Here is a 17,932-nt window from a genome sequence, read left to right as displayed (position 1 = left end):
GTTCCAAACCACCTTTGGGGGGGGGGGGGGAGTTACGACAGCGGAGTTCGCACCGGGCCCCGCACTTGCGGTAAAAGAAGAAAAACTATACGTATGCATAGAAAAAGCAAGGTGTTCGAGATTCAACTGATTTGATTCTAGAGTTATTTCTCTCATTAATTCTGAATTTCAATCAATTCTAGAATTGTTCTTCTAATTAATTCGGAAGTTTCTAAATCAATTCTGTGATTTTTCCTGGGTTTTTCTTCTCATTAGTTCGGAATTTTTATCAATTCTGAGATTTTTCTGAATTTCTATCCGTTCTGAGATTTTTCTCACATAAATTTTGAATTTTTATCAGCTCTGGGATTTTTTCTCTCATTAATTCTGTATTTCTATCAAGATTCTGAGATTTTTTCTTTCATCAATACTGAATATTAATCAATTCTGGAATTTTTTCCATTAATTCTGAAATTTCTTTGGTGTGATAATTCATGAATCTTTGGAAGCCCAATTCTTCTCCCTCCCCCAAAAAATATATAAAATCGGCGCTTCTTAGTTCCGAAATTATTTTCGCACCGGGCCTGCGTCAAATAAGCGGCCTTGACCGGATGGAAAAGACCGAAAACTGGCTATCACGGGTGTCACCAACAAAAGATTGAAAAGATAATCGTATCATTAGGATTTCAGTTTCATATATGTCAAGAAAACATTGCTTTCACTGGTTTTTATTCAAATAATAACTTAACTGCAGTAATTCTACAGTGCCAAGTAGTTAATTACTTTTGCAAGGACTTCATGATAAGCCAGATTGAAGATCTAAAAAAGGTTCAAATCATAGACCGATCTCGTATTCCATCAGAGTTAGCCTCAAGTGAGGTATTGTCTTCTCCGAAAAAAAAGTAATAACACCATTGACAGGCTTTCTCAAAGCGGTCATAGACCTTATTACTTCGTGAGAATTTTTTGAAGATACAAAAACAAATAATAATTCAAACTTATAGTGAATGAATCGATTGCCAACGAAAGCGATCATCTTCAATACCCGAAACTTAGTTAGAAAACGACTAGTGCTCATCACTACGGGTATTAATCAAGCGTTTTTTCTTGCCCTATCCCCGTCCTTTTATAAAACCATCAATTACCGAACCCGTCGAACGCACCACACGTGCTGTTGCACACGAAACAGAACCAACCGCCATCACCACCACCCAAACAGAAAATAGTGAACTTCCATAGAAATGCTCACGGAAGAACAACAGATAGAGTCCCAAAACAAAAAAATCTATCCGTAATTCAAGTGGCTAGTTTAATGTCGACTACTACAACTACTACCACACACAGCACAACCATCATCACTTCTCCCGACAAAAAAAAATCCACCTGTTTCTTGACCGCTGGTTACTTTCTTAGCTCTCAAACACATAAAAAAAAAACCACCAACAACCAGCACGATTGTTATTTGGATTTTTTGTGTGTGTGTGTGTTTCCACAACTTCACCACCACCTTGAAGGGGCAATTTACTAGTACCTCGTGAACGTGTGTATATTATGCTAATGACCACCAGTGTCTGGTCATGATCTTACCTTAAACAGAGACTGAGCTAGTTAGCTGATCTTATAGAATGGTCTTTTTTTTTTATTTCTAACATAAGTTTCCTAACCGTGATCTAGTCGCTAGTCACGAATAATACTTCCCTTGAGACGCTACTGTAAGTAGAAAAATGGCCAATTCTCAATGCTCCGGGTTCCATCGTGCAAAAATTTCAATAATCACCTCCCTCCATACACACTAGTCTCTCTCTCTCCATATCTAATACTCTGTTTTCATAACCCGCCCGATAAAAGCCGCTTTTAGGAAGCTATTCAAAACTTATAATGACCAGATTATAGCTGCCAACGCATGGTCATTAGCTACACGCTATTATTCGGGCTAAGCGAGTAAAATATAAAAAAAATGGAGGTAAAGGATATTAAAGAAGAAGTTGTTCTCACCTTGCCATGTTTATATGGACACTGTATAGTCGCTGGGAATATACACCCTATCTAATGGGCGTAGGAAGAAGTGGTTCTTTCCTGTGCATTATTACACGTAGGAAAAAAGTGTTCGAACTTCCTGTCGATCGGCCTTTGATTATGATATTTTCTGTCGTGACTTGCGGTGGCTGTTTTGGTTGGTTTTTGTTTTTTCTGCGGTAGATGATTGGTTTCGGTATTTTTTCTGTCTTTATTTTGAATAAGTAATTCATCGATAAGGATGTATGGAATGCTCATTTATGAATGTAGTGCACTTAAATAATCTCCAATATGTGTTCGGTATTTGCTTGAAGAGTGGAAATTAAATGCAAATCGGGTTTCCGCAACGTAGATCGAAAACTATTAGTATCCGATTTTTTCTTTTCCTGGGGGCAATATTATTATTATTTTTTATTTTTTGGAATGCCCAATGTAATTTGTAATGTGTACTTTAGAGATGTTGAATCTGGTTTTACGGATCTAGTACCAGTGGTGCGTGGGATTTATAGGATTTTTGCAAGAAGAAATCAATATTGATAGGTTTCTTGGTTTTTTATTTTCTATTAATGGAGATTATTTTTTATAGCGGGTTAATGACACATAAATGTTCATAACCGGCTAAAAACCATGTTTTTAGATAATATCTTTTCAGACAAAAATACTTCATACCAAAATCAATTTTACTGTCTTCACTCGGACTTTTTATAGATTTTCTAGTATTATATTTAATTTTGTACATCTCTATAATTGTGAGATTTGCAACGCCATTAGTTAAAATTTTAAAAGAATTATTTCCATCAAAAACATTTATATTAACATAATGTAGGAATGTAGCTTCAAAAAATGACCATGATCTCTAAATCGTTCTTTATTGGGCGAGATACGAAATTAACTGCAGGCAGGGTACGCCGATTTTAATCATAATTAAAATCACGATTCAAATCACTTGATTTTTTCTAAAAAAATCATGATCGTTTTTTTTACCAAAACTCATTAAATCTGTGAAAGAATGAAAATGTGTAAACTATTAAGCAACATCATGCAAGTCGGAAAAATATCTATTCATTGTGCAAAAACATCTTGCCAATAGGATTTGTTTAATTTAGTTCATGTTGAATGGCCCTTTGGTTGTACATCGATTGAATTGACAAACCTGCACCATATGTGTGGTATTGAGTTGCCACCACTCATTCACTTTAATGTGGGGGGGGAGGTTCGTGAGTAAAAAGGAAAACATTTTCTACAAAAAAAAAATTTTAATCCATGAAGTTAATTTGTGCTCAATGATCTTCGTGTTACATAAACACAAATTTTTGGTGTTCGTATTTATCGTTTGTTGTTTATTCATTAATGCTTAATTAAATTTGAGCGATAAGGAGAAAAAAAACAGTTATAGGTAATATGGAAATACGCATTGTTAATTATTAACAAGATTGTTTTAATTAATAAGCAGTCATTAGGTAGTAAATCACCCATAAATGGTGATAGACCTGAGTTGTGCTCGGTTTGAAAGAAAAAAGAAAAAATTCGATTTAAGTCAAAAAATCTGATTTTTTTTTAAAATCAAGGTTTTTTTCATACCCTGACAGCAGGGAATGGCGTAGTAAACGTTTAATTTTTTTGTTTTTTCGAAATTTCAGATTCCATGGCTTTAATCCAACTAGAAGCATAATATGAAGAAATGTTTCGTTTTCTGCGCATAATTCTGACATGATGATCACACGTTTTTTAAAGGTATGAAACATATTCACTATAAAATGGGGGAAATAAAATATAACGGTAAAGAATAATAAGTAAGAGAAATAATTTGACGATCCGAAAATAATGAATAAATGGAAGAAATACCTCTTAGTGGCCCGCAGAAAATAAATGAAGATAAATAGTTTTTTGAAAACCGGCAAAAGAAAAGCAATGAATAGATTAGCAAAAAAAAACTAAATAAATGAAAAAAGTCACTTGCAGCTCTGTGAAAAATAAATGGGAGGAAAAAATTAGCGGAATTCTAATTTCATTTTTGGCCATTGATTCATGTGTCCTTGATTATTCAAATAACACAATTTGTCACCTGACCGCTGATCTTCCCCAGATCTTAAAGATCATTTCTATTACATGAATGAAAATTTTTTTCTTTTTTTTAATTATAGTAAAATTCTAACAATCTTAATGAATGTACTGCAACATTAAATTTTGTTATCGAAGTATTTGAATTAAAAAGTTAATATATATATATAATATTCTTTTTTGATGGAAGCAAAATTAACTATTCAAACCCAATATTGATCATGTGTAGCTGACTAATCGAAAATACCATTATTTTCAACACGAAATTTTCATGATTTAACGCACTCAATTTCTGAATTTTTTTTTAATATTTTTTTCGGATAATTATCACAAATATAAAACACGTTCTTTCTTTAGTAGGTTAAAATCTCCATAAGAAACTTGTCAAAGATATTTATTAGCTCCTTCATTAAAAATACTGAGATAATGAGAAGTAAATCGCATATTGAAAAAAAAAAAAGCGTTATTGACAACACCTATTTTTCTGGATATTCACTAACTAGGCAAGAAAAATCTTAATTTTTTACATCGAAAAAACACGATTATGTATACAAGCTTTGATAACACCCATGAGGATGTAAGAATTTTTTTTCTCGTATAAAAGTAAAAAATACGAAAATTTCCGGAACTTACTATTTTTTTTCATCGAGAACAGAAAATCATCGTAACTTACACGAAAACATCCAATATTTTTTCCCTTTCACACTAATCATTAAGTATAATTTTTTCCATCAGCCCAAAGCCAATCAACAAGCATTTTTTTTTCCTCATCTGATAATAACAATAATTATTTCATCTATTAATTTTCTTTCTTAATTAACACAACAATTTTTTTCCCCCCTTCTCTTATTATAGCATCACTATTATCGTATATTCGTAAGAAATAACTATTTTTACCTTACAATAATTCCAAAGCATAATTTTTCTTCCAGTATGGGATACTTAATTCTTAAACGCAAAAAATAAAAATATAAGAGAGAAGAATTTCCTGAGATTTATTTCATTTTATTTTTTATTTTAAGACATATATCGTATATTCCGGGAAAATTCCCAAAACGCATCAGCGAAATCATAAAACTTCCACACATGGAAAAATGGTGTCGACGAAGAAAATGTAATAGTGATAAAAAATTCAGAGACGTTTGAATTTTTTTTCTTTTCCTTATTTAAGTATTTTTTGCAAAAAAATACATATAAATAAATAAAATAAATAAAAATCATCATCATCTGGATCTCAATCTCTTCCAAAGAAAGTTTTTTTTTTACCTCTTATCCCAAATCTCTGAAGCTAATAATTTCAATTTTTTTTTTTCCACAAGCAAAATGTTATAGATGCGTTTATTTTTTGGTGCCTGTAAACAAAGTAATTCTCTAAAGGGGGACTCCAAAAGAGTTCTCGTCACCTCATGGGAACCAAATCACATTTGGTTACTGTGGTGATCTTGACTGATATTTTTTTTATCACTTTTTTTTATGTATTATTATTATTATTGTTTCCTGAATTCTGTGATTCATGAAGAATTTATACGTTTGGGAATTCCTAGGAAAATTTTCTGTCAGAAAAAAATGTTTTTTATTTTATTTTTTAGAAATTTCTATTCTATTCTTTTTTTATGTGTATGAATGTCATACTTGTCAAGTGTGATTAAGAAAAAATTCTTTTATGAGGCCTTCGCATTTAAATCATCATAAGTGTGTAAATCTCTTGGGAGACTATAATACATACGGAAATCTTCAGTTGGGAAAATATATAAGGAAAATATATTTTTTTCTTAAACAATTCTATGTAAATTTTCTCCCTTTGAAGATTTTCATTACTAGTAGCAGATACTTAATTCGTGGAAATATGGAATGTTGTTTTTGCTTTTCTCATTCACATATTCTCACTTTCTTTTTCAATATAATGTATAGATATATTTCCTATAAGAATAATTTAACGATTTTTATATGTTTCATTAATATTAAATTTTTAAATGATTTCCAGATACTTTGTTTAAAGCAAATTATGGGTATTTCTGAGATTTTACCTTCTAATTTTCATGATATACATACATGATATGAGAAATTTTTACAATGAGGAATCTTGGTTTTGAAAATGTTGACTTGGCAACGTTGAAAAGAAGAATATATATTTAAATATGTATATCTATCTTCCCGATCTGGGCCGCTATCTGAAGGGCAGTGATATGATGGTTGGGAATCGCAACCATATAGAATTACTTCCTATACAATTTTACTCTCAAAATATATCATGAATCTTATCGACTTCAAAGATGATATATGCCTAAAAGAGCTTTCGTGCAACAGACATTATACAAGTCGTAAAAATTTTCATATGTCATTCTACTAGTTACAGCTGATCTTGGCTTGTTACGTTTTAAAAAACAGATTTTAGAGGCTGGCGGGGCTACGCTAATTTTTGTCATAAAAATATTGACGATAAGGATTATCGTATTTAGTTTAAATATCAACTAATTAGATGGCATTAAATTCGGCTATTCAGAATTGGTCTTTAGCAAGAATTTAGTAATAAATATTTGTTTATACTGGAGAATCGTTAGTGTAAATGAGTACAAGAAAAGCCACTTTGAACGTGATTTTCTCAGATGCAGTTTTTGAGCTTGTACGTGGTATTAAAAAATAAAACAGCTGCTCCGAAATTTATAAATTTTTTTAAGAATATTATATGTGTTCGTGAAATGTACCTAGAACTTGGATATTTGACCGTTCGTTTAAATTTTATGAATTTTTAAAATGTTGAAAAAAGTAATTTTTCAAAACAATAAATTTCTAAATCAAAAAATCTGAAAAATGTGACATCTTATTATACAACAATACTTCCGATCAGTCAATTTATAAATCGGAGGTTCATTTTACTACAATCCATGTCTGAACATTTCTACAAAATATCAGAATATCTGAGGCAGAATTTACACTATCGTTCATTAGTTCTTTCTTTTATTGAAAGAACCCACTAACTGATAGCGGCAAAATTTTTTGCATTGGATTTGCAATCAAATTAAATATTTTTTAAAGTCATTTTTGAAAAATCGACATTTTGAACCAAAGTGATCGTCACCCCCCCCCCCCCCACACACACACACACATACGTCTTCCAAATCTCTTATTACTACAATACAACCTGTTTGGTCAGCTAACTAAAACTAGAGAAGATAGAGTTATCTCAACGAGATCTATCTTCACATTGCACACACTTCCTGATTTATAATGGAAAATTACTTCGTTACGATGGTGTACTGCACACCTGGAACCCAGACCAGAAGACGTATAAAGGTACACCAGAAAATTCGTCTCAAGAGCAATCTTTCAATACCTTTGATGTCTATCTACGTTTTGCATTTTATGAGATATAGTGTAACATAATTTAGTTACGGAAGTGTACCACTTGCTTGGTACTCAAACCTGACGTGTCACCATCAGTAAGGTACTTTTTAATGTGCCTCTCAATGAAATATACCTGTATACCTCGAGAACGCTGATGTGTTTCATATGCTTCTTGGTATACAGGCGAACTTGTCTAATCTGAACTTGGTTAATTCGCATTTTTGTGTGATTCAAATATTGGGTTATTATTCCCCTTCAATTCAATTCCTATTCAATTTAATGATGAAAGTACTTGTTTAATTCGATTTTTTTTTCGTAATGTTAATAATTTGAAGTTTGATTCAGGTATATCATTTGCAAAATGTCTTTTCCCAGATTTTCTAACTTTTAGTCATCCTTTATTTATTCCGTGATTTGCAGATGTGGGATTTATTGATCTTTTCCAAAATATATATAGCATGTAGGCTGTATTTAAGCATTAAAAAAATTACAATAAAAGAATATTTTTTTCGTTTTGGCTCCGAGAAGCATTGATTTTGTTACCAGTTTCCTACACTGGCTTTTATCCCGCTGCAGCTGCTGTGTTACCGAATCTTGGATGACTTCAATTAGCACCTGCCACTGCAGATGCAAATTCAAGACGTACATTTCTGTGGTCATTTTCTCTGCAAAAAACATGTTTTAAACGCTGGAGTGCTGAAATCAAAGTGACTTTTCTAGTAAAACGAGTTGAAGATTCGTGTCTCCCTGGCATTATTGTTCGTTTATTTTGGAATACCAATGTAGCATTTTTCACCATGTCTAAACAAAGTTCATACGCTTGTTCAACTTTAAAAAAAATTGTGATCAGCTTTCCGATGTGGACATTGGCGAAATAATAGTGAATAAAGTTACACTGAATGTTTCCACAAAGCAAAACGAAAACTAATCGAAAAAAGCAACAGAGTTGGAATACCCTATTCAAACACTTGCAGAAGCTACAGAGATGTTAGAAAAAATAAGGCTGTTGATATATTTAAAAATCACGTCTTCGATTCTCTAAATCAACTTGAAGATTTTGTGTAATGTTTAACAGCATTCAAAAAAAATTAAAATTTTAGAAATGAAATAGTTTTTATCATCGTTTACGTTTCATACAAACAATATTGAAACAAAAAAGAAAATCTGCTTAGTAAGTGATAGCACTCAATACAATTTTCATAATTATGAAAATTTTTTGATTTTTTTTTTTATGAAAGTATAGTCATCCTATTTTGATGAATTGGATAATTCGAACTTTTACGCTGTCCCTTTTGAGATTCCAATTAACCAAGTTCAACTGTATAAGTGTTAAAATAATTTCCCGACTGCGTGGCTAATACCTAAAGATACGGCATATCCTTTTATTTCGCGATGGAAGCCACAGACTAGCCGATCCAGCAATTTCTGGACAGTCCCTAAACCGAACATTTGACCCTCGGACAGAAAAGCATCAGCAGCTGCTGTAAATGTCGTGGGGACGCTCGGTTGAGCCAAGCACTCGTGCATGTCTAAACGATTTGGCGGTAGCTCTCTTATAGACACACATATAAAAAAAAAATACCATAGATATGATACTATTTCTGGTATTCTTTTTCCGACATTGACCGAGTAACAATCCATAAAAAGAGCTCTCCATTCGGCCATAAGAAGAACGTCCGTTTTCATTTCTGACCCGAATTCTTCACCAATAAATCATTCATATGCATGAAAAATGAAATCCAATATCATATAAACATGCTTTTCAACAAAGAATAGATAATTAACTCTTTTAATTAAAATAATTTAAATATTTAAACGAGTCTAATGACACTGAGTCCTAATCCTCTTTAGAACATCGGACTCGAACGTTAATTATTCAATAATGTATTTTTTTTTTTCCTCACAAAGTATTTCTCTGTAGATGATTCCGAACAATACGTATTGGGCGACAATGACTAATTATAATAATGCATTGTGTGTATGTTGTATTAATACTAATTACAGTTTTCCTTCATTAACGTATTAATTTTTTAATTAGCACAGCTTTTCTTTTTTGAAAATGTATTAAAATTTTTAATAAATTTTCGTAAAGAGATTTCGAGAAATTTCGAAACTTTACGGGAAGAATAAATTGAAAAGAAATATGTCAACTTTCAAAAAAAAAGAAATTTTCGAGGAATTAATTAGTTTCACTTTAACAACGAGATCGAGATTTTAATTAGCTAGTTCTTGATATTCTAAAATATATTCTGGGTAAACTAATTTAAAAAAAAAAAAATTGTTGTATTCGTTGTTGAAACTGTTTGTAGAAAAAATTGATTAAATAGTAGTTTTTTGAATTGAAATGGTATTAGTCTTTATGTACGTTCGTATGAAAAATTAAATAAAATTGGAATTTATATATTCAGGGGGAAATTCGATATTCAGACAGAACGGTATAAAAATTGTTTTGGTCCCGGAATTTTATAGATGCGGTTCTAGTCGGTAGTTTTTTATGTGTGGGTTATGATTCAAGTCACAACATTTTATAAACGAAATTCCTATTCAAGTATCCACATTTGTGGGTTTTTTTCCGTGACTAGCACAAACATAATTAAAACCCAGGAATTATTTGGCGGCCCGAACAATTAGGATTCGAATCCAGAATTTTATAGACGAAATTCGATATTCAGAGAAAACTGTATGAAATATTAGTGCCAGCGTTTTATAGACGCAATTTTATAGAGTCCCGCTAATTTTTTCACATGGTCTGTATGGGTAAGTGTCCGGAAAATTCACCGTCAGCAATTCACTGCTAGGAAAATTCATCGAATGGAAAATTCATCGAATGGAAAATTTATCGAAGGAAAATTTACCGATATCAGTTCGACATGAGTGAATGAATGAGTGAAACCGGCCTGTCACTTGAGCGAGTTCGCTCTCGCTAACTCGCTCACAAGATCACTCAGTCAATCACTAGGTAGTTCATTCTATCACTCATTCACTAGGTAGTTCATTCTATCACTCATTCACTAGGTAGTTCATTCTATCACTCATTCACTAGGTAGTTCATTCTATCACTCATTCACTAGGTAGTTCATTCTATCACTCATTCACTAGGTAGTTCATTCTATCACTCATTCACAGGGTTCTTCCTTGTGTCCCTCACTCACTAGGTAGCTCATTATATCACTCTCACTAGATTGCTCATTATATCACTCTCATTAGGTTGCTCATTATATCACTCTCACTAGGTTGCTCATTATATCACTCACTCACTAGGTCAGTCATATACTCACTAGGTAACTCAATTTCTCATTCACTCACTGGGTCCCTCATTCTATCATCAATACACTAGGTTGATCTCTCTTTGTTGTACACTCAATCACCTGATCGCTCGCTTTGTCACGCACTCAATCACCTGATCGCTCGCTCTGTCACGCACTCAATCACCAGATCACGTGCTTGCTCACTGGGTCACTCATTCTACCACTCGCTCCCTCTCTAGATTCCTCGGTCCACTACTGGGTACATCAGGATACTCTCACTCACTGGGTCCCTTACTCTATCTTTCGGTCACTCACTCACTAGCTACTGTATCATTCACTGATTCACTTACGCGGTCATTCCTCTCTCAATTACTGGCTCACTAACTCGTGTTGAACTGTTGTCGGTCGGTGAATTTTCTTAGCAGTTAACTTTCCTAACTGCAAGTTATATGATGGGGAATTTTTCGTAAATATATTGATATGATTCAAGTCACAACATTTTATAAACGAAATTCGTATCCCAGTATTTTTTTTTTTTCCTTTGACAAGTACAGACATTATTAGAGACCAGGAATTTTCTTGTGACCTGTATATAAAGCGAGGATTCAAGTATAGAATTTTCATCAGTGACCTTCCTCTGTGGGCGTTATTTTCCATCCCGTAATTTTTTTTTTCGGTTACTTTAATGAGTTTGATTCAAATCTCGGTGATTTTATCCGTGATCTGCAGGATCATAATTTGAGTATCTGGACTATCGGAATTTATTAGAATATCGCATTTTTGTCTATGGACATTATTTAGTCCCCAGAGTTTTTATCATTAGTTGGTTGGAAAACAAATCCAAAGCAATAAAATTTTCTGTGATTGATTTTTTTTTTAAAATAAAGTAAAACATGGAAAAAGTATAAGCGTATCGCAGAAAATTCGGCTGTGGCATTAGCACCTTCATGAAATTGTGATAACATGAAAACTGAAATTTTATGCAGCCTGTAATCGAAAGAATGTGAAGTAATCAAAAATTTGTACCTCTTATCTATTTTTCTGAAAGGAATTTTCCCCGCATTTGAATGAAAATTCATCAAGATATAGATAGTTGATAAATAGATAAATGAATCACGTAAATCTCATTTTACGCGATTGTCTCCTATTTCTTCTAAGACTTGGTCTAGCCCATAAAAAATTACAAAAATCAAAAATTTTAATCACTGATATCTTGGTTCATTCGGTTGTTGCGAGTTGAATTTTTTTTTTTTTCGGTTTAATATAATGAAAGTGGAGCGAATTCCACTCAGTGATTTTTTTTGTCAATTAAGAACTATATAAAAAGTCTAATTTTCTAATTTTCTATATGAAACGCCTAGCATAAAAATGCTTCTAGTTAAGGCATTCTATAGACATGATGTTGAAGCTTAGAATGTTTTAATGACATTGTGTATCGGGCGTTTTTGCCAGTAGCTTTCATTCACTTGACAATATTAGTATTGACCACAATTAGTATCCCCTAATTAGTCAAAATTATCGATTAATCGATAGTGCGATTTTAATAGAATTAATATTCAATTGATAAAATAACAGGAATTCGATAAACTGGAAAACTTACCGCTACTAGGGGGAAGGGATTCCTGATTATTCCGGCAGATTCCATCAACTACCGGAATAGTATCCTGTGAGCTTTCATCACCGGAGTTAACGAGTTCTCCTGTAAAATTAGTGAAGTTCGGAATTAAAATTTTATTTTCAATAATGTAAATTCAGTCACGAATTCGTTACTCAAGAACTTTGATGGGATACTTCTTTTATATGATATTTCACAAACAATTATTAGTTTTAATTAAAAATTTTAGGTGTTGCTAAAATATATTTTCAGTAATTAATATCGTATATACAAATCAATTGTTGTTCGAATCAATGATTAATTATTAATTATTTTTTTAATATTAACTGACGTGATCAAAAATTTCTAACTTCATGATAAAGCTTCAAGTTATTTTGAAATAGTCTGTAAGGCATGAAAGTGACAAAAAATTTTCATCTCTGCTATAAATAGTTTTCAGATAGCAATCAACATGTCGTCAAAACTGGAAAATCGATATTGTAAGAGTTTCAAACTAAAACACATATACAATTATTCATTCTCTAAAAAATATTCTTCACTCTTAGTTAGCATTATTTCGTACGTTGATTAATTATGTATTTAGCATTTGAACTATGGGCTTGGAGGATCACAAAACTTTTTTGGCATAATAATATCAACTTGGCCTGACTAATACTGCAGTTATAAATCAATAATAAATCAATAGCGAAAAATAGACGAAGTAAAAGCGGCCAATTTTTCGACACTTATTTTCTTAGTTTTAAAATTTTACAGTCAAGTAATTCAATCTCGAATTCGTTAACAACTTTGATGGAATACTCCTTTTTTTTTATATATTACAGAAAACCATTCGATTTAATTCATAATTAATAATAATGTAATGAAGATTATGTATCAAGTATTGAAAAAATTGGCTTTAAAGAGATGAAAAATACTGTGTGTTAATTTGAAAATCAATCATGAAAACCAGAGTCTATTATTTTTAACAAGATACTATATGATATTAATAATAATTTGAAAAATAAAATTAATTGAATTTTAAAACATAATTGCATATTTACTAAAAGACAAATTATGATGCTAAAAATAATTAAATTATAACATTTCTTCTAATACTCATTTACATGACATGAATGAAATTTGAATTTGAACAATTTTTACTATATTTACTATAGAAGTGGCGATGATCAACCATTTAGATCTCAGTATTGGAATAGTTAATATGGTTTCCATAGAAGTTTGTATATGTAAAATTAGTGTAATCGAAGTTACAAACCAAATTTTTGTACTGAATCACAAAATTCTATTTTGATTCATCTTTAATTTTAATTAAATAAATATTTTTGATTTATTTTAAGCCTTTATCAAAGCAATTTTAATATTTTGAAAAAATCTCGGAGCATTTTTGTTTTCTCAATAATTTGATTGGATAAAAAAAATTAATTTTTGTTGTGAATCAATTATTTTTTGTAAACTTAAATTAAATTTAAATTTAAACTAAATTAATTTCTAAATTTCTTGTGAATTCCAGAATTTCTTCTTAATTTCTAAATTTCTTGTGAATTCCAGAATTTCTTCTTAATTTCTAAATTTCTTGTGAATTCCAGAATTTCTTCTTAATTTCTAAATCTCACTAATTCCTAATTTCTTAATCCTCAATAAATCATTTCTACCTTATATAATATTATATCAATAGACGTAACCTCAAAATTTATGAAATAAAATTTCAGTTCTCCTCTAGGGACTAAGACTATTAAAGAAATATTCTTAACTAATCAAAATAGTGAAATCTCAGTATTATAATATATATACATACAATCAGTATGGTTCTTATAAAAAAAGGACATCCAAATTTAAATTAGTAGAAATTAAGTTATTCACTCTGAAAAATTCCGATTATAAAATCATGTATTCTAGAAAGAATTTAATATACATAGGTTCATGTTTCTGAAAAAATATTCAACCGATAGTTTTTCCATCTGAAGTTTCGCAGCATCCTTTCGGAATTCAGCTTACAACTAATTCCCAAGTCTGGTAAATCCTGGGTTTTTCCATGACGAATACTGATGAGTTTTGACGATGACCACTCTCAATGTATGTGTATAGTCATTCATATGTCATAATATCATGATATAAATGAATATAATAAAATCCTTTCTCAACGGACCTCTTTTTAACTAGCTTTAAGAGATCCCGTTCCTTACATGATGCAGTGATAACTCTAAAATTTTCTGTACAATACTGAAATTTGCAATATATTATTTGTATAGTATTCATGTAATTCTCTATATGCCTCTATGAAGTTTTCAACTGGAAGATTCAACATGCAATAAAATCGACACTTTGAATAAATCCACGTTTAGTAGTTAAAGTGAAATCTCAATATAACTTTACTCTGCGGACCAAGAAAAAATATCGTTGTAGAGCGGTTATCGTTGTATCGAGTGGTAGCATTTCATTCTGGTGTAAACAAATTTATTCCGTTGTTTGTGTCTTTCCTGAATTTGATACGGTCAAATGTATTTATAAGTATTTATTCAATCCAAATTTCCCATGAAGGCCTCGTTGAAGATTTTGAACATCTCTCCTGTTTCTCTATTCTAGTACCTCTTCAGAAGACAAGAAAATTTTTCGTTGAAATTAGATCTTGTTACGAAATAACGTTATAGAAACAGTTTGTTTTATAGACAACGACAAATTTGTTGCGAGTGAAATGCTATTTGGCGGAAATAATTTAGTGTGTGTGTGTAAAGCGGTTTGTTGCACAAAACTTTTATGTACTACACGGAAAGCAGCTTCACGGCACCTCCATTACCACTTTCGGAGAGTAGATGGTGCACAAAATACAGATATTATAAACCTCGCAGGGGTAAACACTGGTGAGGAATTTGAAAACATATTGCAGGTGATTTCAAGTGAAATATAAAAAATATCGTTGTTAGAGTGGCTTCTAAATATGTTCAAAAATATCGTTATAAAGGAATTTGTCGTAGTATGGAGAAGAGTTTAACGTTAGACTATAAGCAATTCCAAACAAGATTTAAAAAAATACCGTTGTAGAGGGATTGTGATCGTTATGTCGAGTATCATTGTAGGACGGTTTCACTGTATATCAATTGACGCAACCTCAAAATTTATGTACATATTGGAAAAAATGTGAACTTCTAGGCATTAGAAATATTTTATTAACATTTTCTAAATAATCATAATCGTGAAATCTCAGTATTATTATACATTAACACAATCGCAGTATGGTTCTTACATGAAAAAAGTGTATTCAAATTTAAATCAGTAATAATCAAATTATTCACTCGGAAAAACATGGATTGTAAAATAATATATTCTAGAAACATTTTGATGTAAATAGGCATGTTTCCGAAAAAGTACTCCGATGGTTTTCATCAAAGATTACGCGGAACCCTTCTGGAATCCAGCTTAAAACTAAGTTCAAAGTCTGGAAAATCCAGTGGTTTTTTGCGACGCATACTGATGAGTTTTGACGCTGACCGCAACAGAAGTCTCAATGTATGTTATTTATATGTCATAATATCGTGATATAAATATGTACAGTAAATCCTTCCTCTCTCGACCGGCCTTACTTTAACCTTTCACTACCACACTATGAAAAAATGAAATGATTATCATTTGAATTTTTTGATAGGACATTTTAGGTCTAATTAAAGCCTAAAACCAAAAAGAAATGTTTTATCAAAAAAATTTAGTACACAACGAATTAATACACCTGGTATTTGAAAGTTTCATCACCACTATACGCTTGCAATAAAAATTAAAAATATTAATTTAAATGTGTTGAAAAATACATAATAAGAAATAGTTAGTTATTCATCAAAAAGAAAACCGTAATTTGTTTCATGCTTTTGTTTGGGAACATTTTGTAGAGAAGTGATGTTTCACTGCATCACGTTTTTGTGTGATGCAGTAAACACTTTTAAAGGGACGAAACATCTGAATTTTATTAATTGGCATATTTAAAAAACCAATTGTCTCATACTTGTGCTGTCATATGTTAATCGTAAATTAGTTATGCAGCCTATAATTCAAAATACGTATGTAAGGGATGTTACGAGGAGTAAAAAAATTTATAGCACCGTGTCAATAGTGAAATGGTTTACCGGACTTGAGAGATCCCGTTCCTTATTTAATGATGATTATAATAGTATATGTACAATACTGTGAACTGAAATATCAAGTTATCGACTTTAAATAAAACAATCTCTTTTTAATTGCAATCTATTAGCCTAATTTTTGAATGGTATTCGTGTAATGCGATATGCCTCTATGAAGTTTGTACCTAAATGATTCGACCTCTCACACTGGTTTGAATAAATCCACGCTTAATTTGATTCTGCTGACCACGGTCCCTATTAGACCGATAAATAGAGTTTTCACTATATATGAATGAGATAGAAGTAGGACATATGAAGCTCACTTTTCAATGCTCTTGGCCTAGCCTTTTTACGACGCGAAAGAAATGCTGCATAGTTTCTCAATACTAATCTTAATATGTATGTCCGGTAGAATCTCTTTATACCACTTTTCCATGGACCGGAGCTTTCCTTAAACCGGCCTCAAAAAACAATTTTATTTTGTAATCCTATTATGTTACTATAATATAGAGGTTTATAATACTATAATTTGCTATCTCAGTTTATTCACTATACATAGAAAAATCGCCTAATTTTTTATTGCGATTTATTGGCCTAATTTTTGAATAGTATTCGTGAATAATGAAGTTTGCACCTAAAAGATCCACCATACAATAAAATTGACACTGGTTTAAATAAATCCACGTTTAATCCGATTCTACTGACCGCGGTCCCAATTAGACCGATTAATAGAAATTTCACTGCATTCACTGCATATGAATTAATGATGGAGGAACGACACACGTATGAAACTTACTTTTCAATGCCCTTGGCCTGGCCTGTTTCCGACGCGACATCCCTTTGCGATGTTAAACAGGAGTGAGAAAATTAAACAATTTAGAATAAAGTAAAAGGGAGCCCCCCCAAAAAGAGGGGCTCAGGGTGGACCAAATAAGTATTGAAAAAAACAGTTGTTCAACCACACGCGCTGCACTGACACACACAACAACACACGACGGCGACGGTGACGACGATGGATACCGACAGCAACAACAACGACGACGACGATCCTCGTCCCGATATCATTCCGCGACGGGCACTAGAACCGAACTACCGTCTAAGTCCCGATGCTTTTTCCCAGTGTTTTTTTTTTATTCCTCCCCCCTGTTCTTCTCTCCTGACGGTATAACTACGTCATGTCCCAGCGGGATGTATCCCGCTAGGAGATGCGGGGCCCCTATCTGCGCAGGACCCCCGGGGACGAACCGCTCTGTGTGCTGCTCCTCCGCTGATGGGAAACCCACCACCAATGCGTGTGTGAGTGTATGAGTATCTGTCTTTGCACATGGAGCAGTAAAAACCCTCTCACACACACACACGCGCGCACACCACTTCGACAACTCCACGCACACTCCCACCTCAACTGGCAAAACGGGAGCAATCGACGGATTGTATTCCTGTATCACTCCGCCAGATGGCACTAGTGGGAGCAATGATGCATTCTGGGATATTTGTGGGATAGTTTCCGGTACACGCGCTCGAAAAAGGAAAAAAAAATTAAATTATTCGCACTCCGGGTTTTT

At 32.2% G+C, this 17,932-nt stretch overlaps 1 protein-coding gene across 1 annotated transcript in view; it reads right to left on the bottom strand.

The window, feature by feature from the left end:
- Positions 1 to 17,731, bottom strand: part of LOC149089887 (uncharacterized) — a 216,426-nt gene extending 198,695 nt beyond the window's left edge. The window contains exons 1-2 of the mRNA XM_089254579.1: positions 17,167 to 17,731; positions 12,250 to 12,348 (exon numbers count right to left, since the gene is read on the bottom strand). Of these exons, the coding sequence (XP_089110705.1) occupies positions 12,250 to 12,348; positions 17,167 to 17,206 (139 nt within the window). The 5' untranslated portion in view covers positions 17,207 to 17,731. The remainder of the gene's footprint in view (positions 1 to 12,249; positions 12,349 to 17,166) is intronic.
- Positions 17,732 to 17,932: the final 201 nt, after the last annotated feature.

This window comes from Pholcus phalangioides, unplaced genomic scaffold, assembly GCF_987345545.1.
Source record: "Pholcus phalangioides strain wild (caught in Gottingen) unplaced genomic scaffold, Ppha-v1.0 ptg000001l_1, whole genome shotgun sequence".
In the NCBI taxonomy this organism is placed as follows: Eukaryota; Metazoa; Arthropoda; class Arachnida; order Araneae; family Pholcidae; genus Pholcus; species Pholcus phalangioides.
This window is presented reverse-complemented; position numbering and strand designations above follow the sequence as displayed.